The following is a 13,055-nucleotide window of genomic DNA, read 5'->3' as shown; positions in this document are numbered from 1 at the left end:
GGGGGAGGGACGGGCCATGGTGGACGCGGAGGCTCCCCATCACTGTCTGCACTTATTGGTAATATTGGTCAATTTATAAACGATACCGATAATTGAAAAATGTGCAAATATTATCCCCTATTAAAGGTAGATCTGCTAATCAATCGACCCCTGATGCTATGGGCCTTGCTCTTAGACTCCAGCCCTTGTAGCTCTCCCTCATTGATCCTGATGAGTCTGGTTTTCTTCCAGGAAGGGAGGTGTAGAAGGATGTCCTCCAAATGATTTTGCTCATGCACTTAGTACAACAGTGCTCTCAAATTACCTTATTGTTCTCTACCATTGCTGAAAAAGCATTTGATAGGGTTGATTGGAATGATCTATTAAACACTCTCAGCCATTTGGGATTTGGGCTGTGCATGGTTACCAGAATACAAGTTGTGTAGCGTGCCCTCCTAGCTCAAATCAGGTTCAATGGTTCCCTCTAGACATGCACACCGGCAAAAACTTTATTTTGTTTCGTATTGATTCGGATTTTGCGTTATTTTGTTTTTCGGGATTCGGTTCCGAAAGTCAATTCGTTTTGGGATTCTGATTCGGGTGAAATTCGTTAACGGTAGTCTGTACGACTTGTGGCTTCGTTTTCATTTCGTTCGTTCGTTGCAGCAAAGTGATATTTGAGGAAAGAAATAAAAAAATTTAAATAAAGAAATAAAAAAAAGACTGAACAGGGAAAAAAAAGCATGAGGTCCGCCCCCAATTCATATCAGACCCTTTAGGACCCATGTTAGGAGGGACCCCCCTAGTTAAAACAAAAAAAGTGTGTAGGGTTCCCCCCAAAATCCCTACCAGGACCTTTAGGTCTGGTAGGAATTTTAAGGGGGAACCCCAGCCCCCAAAAATGGGAAAAAACATGGGGTGCCCCCTAACATTCCTGAGAACAGGCCGGGCAGGAAAGGGGGAGATCGAGCGCCCCCCTCCCTGTTCCTCACCAGGCCACGTGCCCTTAGCATTGGGAGGGTGTCCCAATGTCGATGGGGACCAGGGCCTCTTCCCCACAACCCTGACCCGGTGGATGTGGGGGTTTGCAGGCAAGGGGGCTTATTTGCATCTGGGTACCCCTTTAATTAAGGGGGCACCCAGATGCTGCCCCCCCTTGTGAATGAGTAAGGGGTACTTGTACCCATACTCATTCACTAAAGGGTTAAATTCAAAGTCAATAAACAAACCACACTTTTAGAAAAAAATCCTTTAATTGAAAAAAAAAAAAACAGAGTCAATTTTTGACTATTCCTTTAATCAAAAATATTAAAAATGGCTCCATCGATGTAATCCAGCGTCAATCACGATGCATGTCGACCAGCCAAAATAAAAAAGGTCCCACTGCTCGACGACCGTCTGAACCCTACGAAAACTCGTGGCAAAATGACATATTCTGCCCGAAAGTAAACAGATGGGCGAAGTGAGCCATGACATTTCGACTCGCTCCGCCCATTTGACATTCTCAGCTGTCAAATATCACATAGCATTCAGGAGCTCCCAAATGCCATTCGGGTCTGCGAGCAGAGGTGTCATAATACTCTTCATATGCAACGAACGAAACAAAATGACAATTCGAACAGACTAGCGCTAACAAATTTTGTGTTTGTTTGCATTCGTTTTATCTGTAATTTAGAGACATCCGAATCTCTGCATTTCTGAAATGTCGTTCCAATTTCGATTCGGAACGAAACAAATTGCACATGTCTAGTTCCCTCCCTCAACCATTTCAACTGTAAAATGACATACACCACAATTGCACACTATCCTTACTTCTTTTCACCATCTTCTTAGAGCCCTTTTTAGCTATCATCAGGCAAAATCCAGATATTCATGGTAGACAGGTAGGTATAATAAATCTTCCTAAGTCTGAGATACTTGACCTTAATATCCCCAATCACGTACGTGGTTGCTCTCCTCCGACCACTTTAGCTGGCAGACACATAAACTGAAATACCTGAAAAACTGGGCATTTGCCTTATCCCGCAAACATCTGGTCTTTTAAGCACTAATTACCTTCCTCTTTTACAGGGGATTTATCATGATCTAAACAACTGGAGTTCCCTAACAATTTCTTGGCTCGGTAAAATAAATGTGGTCAAAATGAACATCTTGGCTAGAATCCTATTTATCTTCCAAATGCTTCCTCTCCTTGTCCCTAGGAAGTATATCCGCTCTTTAAAATCTAGTGTTTCCAAATTTAGTTGGCATGCTAGACAAATAATTGTGTCCAATAGGGTTCTGACCTGATTGAAATCAAATGGAGTTTTGGGATTGCTAGACTTCCGAAAATATTTCACGGCTGTATCTCTCTCTCTCATGCAATGTGACTGAGTATTACCCTGCTAAACTAAGCGCTTGGGTCACTCTTGAGGAGAATCTGAGCAACACAAAGTTAGATATTATGCTCTGGATTCCAAAAAAGTACAGAAACCTTGCTCAGCTAACCTCTCCTCTCACTCTTAAGGGGTGGGATACCTTGCGCACCCAATTCCAATGGAATTACAACTGTCCCTTAATACATTTACTGGGGCATAGATACTGTATTATCAACCAGGTTTATGGGACTTTGCTTTTTAAAGATGGTCTGCTGGCCAAGATTTACAACCTCACCAAATTTTGGATGACGAATGTGTGCTAACATGTGCTATCTCTACAGGTGCAGGTCAACAGTTAAAAGAGTGCTTCTTGTGTGAATAAAGGGGGTCTGCACTCTGCCAGTGCTGTAGATACACTGGTTTGGACCACTTTACCAGTAGTCTGGTTTGGACAAAGCACACATCAGAAATTTGCCCACATTTTTAGGTATGCCTAAATTAGTGTTTTGTAGTAAATGTGCACTTTTAAGCAGTTATGAGATAAAAACAGATTCTCTTGAATAAACCAAATGTCTTTACCTCAGCGCTAGTAGAGATCTCAGAAATCTTCCAGCAGTGGCAGTCTCTCCAAATTTTCAGTGGTAGCTCCTCAAAAGGCCAGGGAATCCCTCAGCAGATGTAAAAACATAAAAACATAGAGCGCACCCTTTCATGTGTAGTACATTTATTAAAATGACATAAGTAGATGTACTCACAAAAGCACTGTCATAAACGTATGGATTGTAATGGGCTGCAGGAACAACACAATCTTAAATCGCAAGAGCCTCTTCTCGCTGGCAAGGAATCAAAAACAGCCACTGGTCACCTTCCAGTTGGCACCGGCCGCTGTGTGCTTAGGCTGATGCGTTACCGGGGCATGCCCCCTTCCTCAGAGCCATAGCTTGCCCTGTGAGTGAGCAGGATTAAGCTTGAAAGAGAGCCACACCATGCTATTATTATAATTCCCCTCAATCATCACAAAATTATTGCATCACATCATAGATAAAATATTTAAATGTAGAAATGTTTTTAAATATAAGTAAAAATTAAAATACACTGACACAGGGATACTAATGTGCCATAGTAATGTCTAATGGGACTCAAAAAACCTACCAATATTTCATGTAAGATGTATGTATGTATGTATGTATGTATGTATGTGTATATGTATGTATGTATATATATTATTGCATCCAAGCCTTACATCACAAGTGCAATGCAAAGCGTCGGATGCAGTGGTGTAAAGCACGCCGCCACTGAACTCTAGAGAAGTAGGGGCATATTCTCTGGAGTGATGAATCATGCTTCTCTGTCTGGCAATCCGATGGACTTGTCTGGGTTTGGCGGTTGCCAGGAGAACGGTACTTGCCTTACTGCATTGTGCCAAGTGTAAAGTTTGGTGGAGGGGGATTATGGTGTGCGGTTATTTTTCAGGGGATGGGCTTGGCCCCTTAGTTCCATTGAAGAGAACTCTTAAGGCACCAGCATACCAAGACATTTTGGACAATGTCATGCTACCAACTTTGTGGGAACAGTTTGGGGATGGCCCCTTCCTGTTCCAATATGACTGTGCACCAGTGCACAAAGCAAGGTCCCTAAAGCACTATATGAGTGAGTTTGGGGTGGAGGAACTGTACTGACCTGCACAGAGTCCTGACCTCAACCCGATAGAACACCTTTGGGATGAATTAGAGCGGAGACTGCAAAACCAGGCCTTCTCGTCCAACATCAGTACCTGACCTCACAAATGTGCTTCTGGAAGAATGGTCAAAAATTCCCATTGACACACTCCTAATTCTTGTTAACAGCCTTCCCAGAAGAGTTGAAGCTGTTAAAGCTGCAAAGGGTTGGCCAACTCAATATTGAACTCTATGGACTAATACTGGGATACCATTAAAGTTCATGTGCGTGTAAAGGTAGTCGTCCCAATACTTTTGGCAATATAGTGTATACTCGTATGCTTATATACATGTGTACAATGGTAAAACAATAAAAAGTGTTACAACAATATATAGTCAGATTCAGGTGGTAATTAATTGTTTATAACCAATAGCAATTGAATTAATATCTAACTCTAAGCCCATAAAGCATTGATGACTGATAAAATGTTTTCAGTGTGTTCAGTTTCGGTCACGAGAACTTAATTATAAATGGAGAAAAGATTAGCCACATGTGAATTGCTAATCTTGAAATGTTACACACCATGTGTATATTATTAAATGTAGATTATTTAAAAAATTACACTTCATTATATAGAACAACACAGAAGTGGATAAATAGAGTTGATTACATTTTAACTGTCTGGGTATAAGAACTACTAGGGATTTTCTTTCAGAAATTGGCACAACTCATATCGAGATTGATGCCATTCCTGCGTTTATAAACTTTACTATGCCTGTAATTGTCTCCCTATTTGCAATATATTCTAGAGGGCAAAGCCAATAAAATGGTCCCGACCATTTATTATCTCCCCATAGGGTATGGTCCAGAGAGAAAGAAAACAGGAAAGCATGACATGTTACATAGTTACATAGTATTTGGGGTTGAAAAAAGACATACATCCATCAAGTTCAACCCATATAGGTCCACGTTCCCCTAATTAGTTTTGTTGCCTCCGCTGTACTCTCTCCAGTTCAAGGACATCCCTTTTCAGTACCGGCGACCAAAACTGGACCACGTACTCCAGATGTGGTGATATGGAATGTATTAGACATGTGCGATTCGTTTCGTTCCGAATCGGAATGAATGAACGAAACGAATAAGAAACGAAAACGAAACGAACGTGCGAACGAACTACCGCTAACGAATTTCGTCTGAATCCGAATTCCGAATCCGAATTGACTTTCACACCCGAATCCCGAAAAACTAAATAACACAAATCCGAATTTAAAACAAAACTAAATGAATTTTTTGGCAGTGCACATGTCTAGAATGTATCATACTTGCAAACCTTACAACCTAGGGTCTTTACCTTTGAAGACATATGAGCTACAGGGACCTGAAATTGTTAAATTAACAGGAAGAATGCTCAAATAGGTTTAGTGCCTATAATTTTCTGGATGATTAACATACAGGGTGAAAAGTTCCACTATGTTAGACAATTGCAGCTATTTCAAGGCCATTAGTTACTAGAATGTTAAGTCTATAGATCCAAAACATTTCTCTTTTGCACAGCTTTCTATGCCTAATCCCAGGATCCTTAATTACTGAAATGGTCTCAATCCTGAACACTTTCAGACCGTACAGAAAGATTATCAAATGTATTACTTATATTCCGCTTCTGCTCCCAAAAACATTTTCACGTACCTTAGGGGAGTCTGAAGTGTCGAAGGCGGACTCTCTCACAACTCTGGTCCTGGGGCACCTGGATTGGGCACAGGAGCACCGGGGCACAGAGGGGCAGGAGTGCCAGTCGAAGACAGATCTGCAGAGCAGGAGATGCAGAGATGGATGCAGGTCCAGGCAGGTAATGGATCAAGTAGAATCGTCAGGATAGGCCAAGGTCATCAACATGCGGGCAACACAATACCAGGGGATGAAGCAGGAACAACGTCAGGAACAAGCCGAGGGTCGAAGGACTGGAGAGAAGCAGAAGGGTCAAGCCAAGCCGGGTCAATAACAGAATAGATACTCAGGAACAGGACGAAGGAACTCACAGGGAAGCTGACAAATCTTACAGCAAAGGAGGTTTGTTAGTCACAGCATTTATAGCCCAGAGGGTGCCAAACACTCATCAGTGCGTGGCCGTCTGCACATACGCGTGCACGTTCATGCAGAGATGCTGCACCTAATACAACTCTGAGCACCGCGGTGTAAGAATCCTGGATCCAGCTCTGGTTCTGGCTTGCTGACAAACAGACTTTAAGAGCTCTATAATCCCTCTTCTAGGAATTTTTGTTTAAGTATGCGACCTTGAGAATGGTAGTCTTCCAAGCTGGAATATCTCCTCCTAAGTCTCCCACATTGTCCCTCAGGGATGTTCTTAATCCATTTGAGATGATGGTCACTGGAGGCATGCACATAGGAGTTTCCAGCAGTGGATTTAAAGTGTGTCTTGGAAGTAATCTTCCCAATCCCATTGTGTCCTAACTTCAAATCTAAAAAGACTAAGGAGTTTTCATCTATAACATGTGTGAACTCAATGCAATAGGGATTCTGATTGCAATAATCCACAAACTTCTGTGTCCTTTCTTTGTTACCCTCCCATATGATTATCACATCGTCAAGGTACCTGGCATAGAGGACCAGGTTTGTCCCAAATGGGTTATTGGACCAGATGTCTGGATTCCCAAAAACTCATAAATAAGTTGGCATAACTAGGGGCAAACTTGGCCCCCATGGCAGTGCCCTTAACTTATATGTAATAATTGTCCATAAATAAAAAAATAATTATGTGTATCTATAAACTCCATCACTTCCAAGATGACAATTGCCGTGAATTGGTAGATCCTAAATTGGACAAATAATGTTGTAAAGCCAGTAGTCCGCATTGATGCTCAATTGATGTATATAACAAGGAGACATCCAGGGAGGCCCAGATACGAGTCTCTTTCAACTCATAATTCATAAGGATTTCCAACATATGGCTCTAATCCCGCACATACGAGGATAGATCCCAGACTAGGGGTTGAAGAAAGTGATCTATATAGTGTGCAACATTGTATGTTACACAATCTATTTGGGCTATTATGGGTCTTCCTGGAGGTTTAAAAGTTTTCTTGTGGATTTTGGGGATATAATAAATGGGGCGCTCCTGTGTTTTTATGTTTTTACAGATTCTCTTGAATGTTATATCCAGACCATATTGTTAGTCTGATTGTGGGTAATCATTAATTTTAGTTGCATCTTGTTATGTATTTTATAGACGATATGTTATTTTATAGAAGATTTGTAATGAGCTGTAGCCCTATAGTTTCTACATTAAGCTCTGCTATTTGGGTAACTGATTTTACAATTCTGATGTTATAATTACATTTTAGATGAGTTGTGGTATTCTGGAACCTTGAACTCTGGTGAACTAAATAATAACTCAAAGTCATTAGGGAACACCTTTTGACTTGGGTGCAAACCAGAGGCGAGTACCATGGATTGTTTATTAGCACTATGTATTCATAGTATTTGAGGTTGCAAACCAGAGGCGAGTACCATGGATTGTTTATTAGCACTATGTATTCATAGTATTTGAGGTTGAATAAAGACATATGTCCATCAAACAAATGAACGAACTCAACAAATTAAATTTAATGTAAGAGTTGGCAGAATGATTATTTATATGTTTGCATGTGTGTGATTGCAAATGAGCATGCCATGTTATTATAGAATGGCTGAAGAAATACTAATTAGCTTGCTTTGATTTCCTTTTCAGGCAGTTTATGTGTTGCTGAATGCCTTTTTTTGCACACTGTAAACCAGTCAAAAGGGTGTGATTGGATAGAAATTTTAATTAAAAAGATAAAAAACTAATATGTAAACATACTTATACAGATGTAGGCTCCCTTATCAGGAAATGTTCTGAAACTGTACTAACAGAAAAATATCAAAATACTACTAAAATTATTAAATAGAAAGGTATAGTGCTAAGCAAATGAATTTAAAAAAAAAATCCCTGGCAGAATACATTCACTACAAATAAAATGATGGCACAAATCCTAATAAAAGTGACCATATAAAGGAGGAAAGTTACACAAAGAGGTTGCAAGCTAGTAAAATTGTGTGTGATGCTATATTTCAGGCAAACAGGTAGACACAAAATGTTGAAAAGTGATGGAAATAAGAGGGGTCCATTGTTGCTTTGCCCTTCCTCATTAGGGTTTTGTTCATTTATTTGTTTTTTTGTGTGCTTATTTAACCTTTTTAAGAATAGTCATATGTCCACTACTCTTTCAATAAAATCATTTCTAAAGTTAGTTATGAACTTTCTCTCTAGTGTAAGGTCATGCCTCCCGGTTCTTGATCTCAACTTTATGCTGAAAATACTGTTTTTCCTGAACCCTTTTCATATCCTTAAAGTATTTTAGGTGAAACTGCAACTTTATTTTCCCACCACCTACCTATCCCAAGCCTCCCTCTCTGAAATATTTGTTTACAAACCTTTATACATACCTTTTTTTCTGCAGTCTTTTTGCTGGTCTGATGACATCACGAGGACTACCACTTCATACGCCATTGGCAGTGGGGAGTAGGTATTCTTTCGGGACTCAGTGGCACTCAGATAATGATGTGTGAGCACCGCTCAGTCCTGGAGTACTATGATCCCCGCCTGTGTGATGACATGACCCATAGGGGGTGTATAAATGACAGGTTGGGCTCACAGGAAATTGGAAGAATGTGTTGTTCTACCCTGAAAAGGACCTGATCCTCCTCACTCCAGTGCAAAAGTGTAGGGGATATGTGAGCATTGGCACTTTTGATGTATAGGTGGGGTGGAGTTTAGCAAATAATTTTAAAAAATCCTGAAGTACCACTTTATAGGTTCACCTTTTTACTTGGAGGCTGTACATACTTACCTTCCAAAGGATTTGCATTTTTCCCCATCCAGCTCATGAGATTTAAACAGCCTTACCAGACAGCAGAGCCAGTCTGCTGGCTTGATTTTTCTCAAATTAAGTTTTTGTATAGCTTGGACACCTCCCTTTCCCTAGCCTGTAACTGAACAGGGAATAAGCAGTAGTAGTGAGGATCTAATCCTTCTTCTTACTTTGCTCTCTTATCCAGTCAGTATGTTCCTTATCAGCATTTGTACATGCAGATAACCTGACTAGTTGGTAGTGCCAGGCCTCCCTTTCTTCTATTAAACAAGAAGTAACAATGGGCTGATACCAAGTCAAATTCAGGTACTTACATTTGTGACAATTATACATACATTTAGGCCACAGTAACACTTGTGTGCATTAGCACATTTAAAGGTGCACACCTTGGCTCCCTTTTTAGGCAATTTAAATGTAAAGTTCAGTTTATTTTTATTTTTGATTGAAGCATTTAATTAGGTAATGTGGTGTCAACTCAACAACACTTGTAATCATTCCATTTAGTCTGGTAATAGCTATAGTAAATATTCTATAAAAAGGGCAGGGAGAAAGAGGACAGAATGACAAATGTTTTAGGATTGTTCCAAATTAGCACATGCAAAAATAAATTTAGTTGCATAAATGCATACAATATTACACTGGACAACAAAGATTTTGCTTCTTGAACACTTCTAGGTGTTCCTCATGCACATTCCAAACAGAAGCATTGCTCAAATTCCAACACTCCATTACCTGTTCGCTTCATGGGAGCAGGATAAACTGGTGCACCATCGTCCCAAAGGACACAAGTGTATAAGGAGAGCAGCCGCACTCCACAAAAACTCAAAATGTCTTTATTGAAGGTAACAGATACACACTGTAAAATATTGACACCCAAACTCGTTCAGCCTCTTACGTATATAACCGGCGTACTAATAGAAAAAGGCTTACTCATTTATTACCTTCAATAAAGGCTTTTAATCAGTCAGTTTTTGTGGAGTGCGGCTGATCTCCTTATACACTTCTGGGTGTAGCTTATAGATTTTGGGCTGCTAATCATGAAATTAAAGTGTAATTTAACCTGTCACTTCCAATTTTTTTGCAATATTTTATTTTTGTATTTCCTTGTAACATTCTAAGTATACACATTTTCTATTGTATTATGTGATACTGCTGTAATGTTCTAAATCTGCCACAAAAATTCAATGCAGTATGGCAACCTGGGGGCGTTCTGCATACACTTGGTAGATGGAAAACCACTAGAAATGTCACTTCCTGCTTCTGTAATTGGCTGACTGATTTTCCCAGAAGTCTATACTAAGATACAAGTACAATTTTTGGCATCCCTTGAAATATTATTTTAATTTTTGGCGAGATATTTCCTAAGGGTTAATTCAACACCAATGTTTTTCAGGAAGCAAAACTGTTGAAAAGATTTGTTGTCCAGTGTTATTGGTCAATTTGTTTGCAGGCAAACAGGATTTGAGTAACATTTTCAAGGTTACCTCTGAGTGGATTATTTGATAAAAAAATTAAAAATATCAATATTGTGACTCTAGACTGTCATACTGGAACCTCTCATACATTTTTTCTATTAACTAAACTGCATTTTAAAACAGTTAAAAGAGAACTATAGGGTTACCTTTTTATCCCATATTTCTCTTTAAGGTCATGAGGTGACATACACTAATGTCCTCCCGTGACCCAAAACTCAGTATACTGTATAGTGGGCTATTGCCCGCTATATGCTGAGAGCCCCACACTCGGGACAGATACCGACAATACCGTCGAGATACACCCCGCTGGCTGATTGACAGCGGGCTCTGCCTATCTCTGTAAGCATTATAGCTGGCTATGCCCAGCTGTTGTCATTTCACCTCACTTTGGGTGTCACTAGGGCTCAGCCGAGCCAAAGCATATGCCACTCAGCTGCCTTCAGCTTCTTTACGGGCTATTGTGAATAGCCCATACAGCAGCTCTTCGGTATGACTGAACCAAAGGGTTCATGTGGCCGAAGCAAGCCGAAGGATCAACCGAAGCTACGGCTGGATCCTTTGGCTTTTTTTGTGAAAAAACCCTTATAGTTTGATAAGTGAGCATTTTCTAATCCTTTACTAAATCAACCAATATACACAGGTCATTACAAGGACCAGTGAAGGACAACCACTGTGTAGCACTACTAAGCAAGAAGCAGAAGTCTTAGTGTGCAATAAGCACATATGGCTGTACATATATAACAGCAAATTATATAAACAGAATATTTTAAAATGCAACCATATATTGATCAGATTATTTCTATCCAGCTGATCTATATTACATGTTAATGTAAAAAAATAAGAAAACAGTGTATATTCCAATTAAAACTGCATGCATTTTTTATCTGCTTTTTATGTGTGTTTTCATGCAGTGTTGTGCTTTTCTGATGTGCTTTTAAATTCATTTTACCTTAATTTTATTTATGCATTTTTTAAGGGTTAGTGCATTTTGTGTACAGTTCAATGCATTTAAACACATGCACAGTATATATGTTCAATGTGCAGTACCATTTATTCCTGTAAAATATGTGTTTGCTGGAAACTGCAACAAAAATTCAGCAAGCAATATTAAACAAATATATAAAAAATACATATATAAGAACTGTGCCATTACAATGTAATGTACACAAATGTACTGTACACACTTTAGGGTCATTTGTACACCTTAAAGTCAGAGATTTGAGAGGGCCTTAAAATATTCACCCAACAGAGAACTTGATCTTTCACCTTGTAGTAGCAACTGCAGGTTGGTGGATCTATTTGCTCAGGTAAAAAGATCTTGATGTCAGATTCCTCAAAATATATTAGAATACAGTAGGTGATTCAACTTGCCTGTATACAGAAGAATCTAAAATACATATTTTGGGGCAACTGACACTTTAATATAGATTTCATTATGTTAATCCAAAGCTGTCCTGCTTGTGGGACAGGACTCAAAATGGGCTTCCATATTTAATATTTATGGTTCCCATGTTATAGAATATGCTATTAATTTTTATTAATTATTGCCAGAATTATGGGACTTGGTGACAAATTTTGGGCATCTTTGTGATCAATGTTTACCATATTAATAATATTGATATACTCATATATAAAAATGGAAGTGTAAAACAACATAGTCAAAATTTAAAAATATTTAAATATGTAACATAAATATTCAGTTGAAGTATATTGTTTAACACCTATATAATATATACTTGGACTATAGAACATGCTGTTTACATCAGCCATATCATACAAAACCTTTTATAAATACCATTTTAAAAATCTCAAGCAGAAGCAGAGGCTTTGAGTTACTCTTATAAAAAATACATTTCTTACGGCCTTAAAGCACTTTTTGATAGAATTATCTGTAATTCATTTTCAGTTCCTTAATACCCTGTAACCATTCTTACTGACAATACTTAAATATTCTGTAGAACTAAAATATGTCACCATGTGTTCCTTCCACATTATTTAAAATTAAATTTCTTCCCAATGTCCCATCTATACATATCAACTCAACTGGCAGCTACAGCATTTTCTAGTCAGCAAGCAGAATTGTGAATTTTATCTTCTTTTACAGAAATCAATTCGTCTTCGTTGCAGCAGATGAAATTTCATGTAACTCCTCTTCAGGTAACAACCATCGATACTTCTTAATGCATCCATCCAGGTCTCAATATCCTTCTGTACACATACTGCAGTTAATCACTTTAGAATGCTCAGTCAGAATCAAATTATCAGTCTTGGATTCACAGATGGAATGAGAAGCCTATGGGCTTTATCACAAATCTTAGACAATCTCACAGACTATGCTGCTTTATGTGCACCTTCAGTTTTACTTGATGCATTGAGCTAAAATTGAAGAAGAAAAAAAAACTTCCTTTTAATATAGGAATATGTGAAGAGGAGTAACTGATTGTCATATTCCTAAATCCATGACAACCAAATATTATAGTAGAAAAATAGCTATCCTTTAGCGAGTAAAGTCCATGTTGTTCTCTCTTTTGTGTATTCTCAACTACATTTCCATCCATTTTCTTTGTGTGGACAAACATGTATATTATATCACATAAGTGATATTGAGAATTGCATGTTTCTCCCATCACTTGTGCATAATTTGACTGCAGGTCTGTTGTCCTGATTATATATATATA

At 38.8% G+C, this 13,055-nt stretch overlaps 1 protein-coding gene across 2 annotated transcripts in view; it reads left to right on the top strand.

Annotated features, from left to right (window-relative positions):
* Positions 1 to 13,055, top strand: part of RBFOX1 (RNA binding protein, fox-1 homolog 1) — a 248,948-nt gene that overhangs the window by 203,332 nt on the left and 32,561 nt on the right. For both annotated transcript variants that reach the window (XM_018556718.1, XM_018556720.1), the window contains exon 9: positions 12,482 to 12,534. In XM_018556718.1, coding sequence (XP_018412220.1) covers positions 12,482 to 12,534 — 53 coding nt within the window. The remainder of the gene's footprint in view (positions 1 to 12,481; positions 12,535 to 13,055) is intronic.

The sequence above is a fragment of the Nanorana parkeri genome, unplaced genomic scaffold (genome assembly GCF_000935625.1).
Source record: "Nanorana parkeri isolate BGI_ZX_2015 unplaced genomic scaffold, ASM93562v1 scaffold249, whole genome shotgun sequence".
NCBI classification, from domain to species: domain Eukaryota; kingdom Metazoa; phylum Chordata; class Amphibia; order Anura; family Dicroglossidae; genus Nanorana; species Nanorana parkeri.
This window is presented reverse-complemented; position numbering and strand designations above follow the sequence as displayed.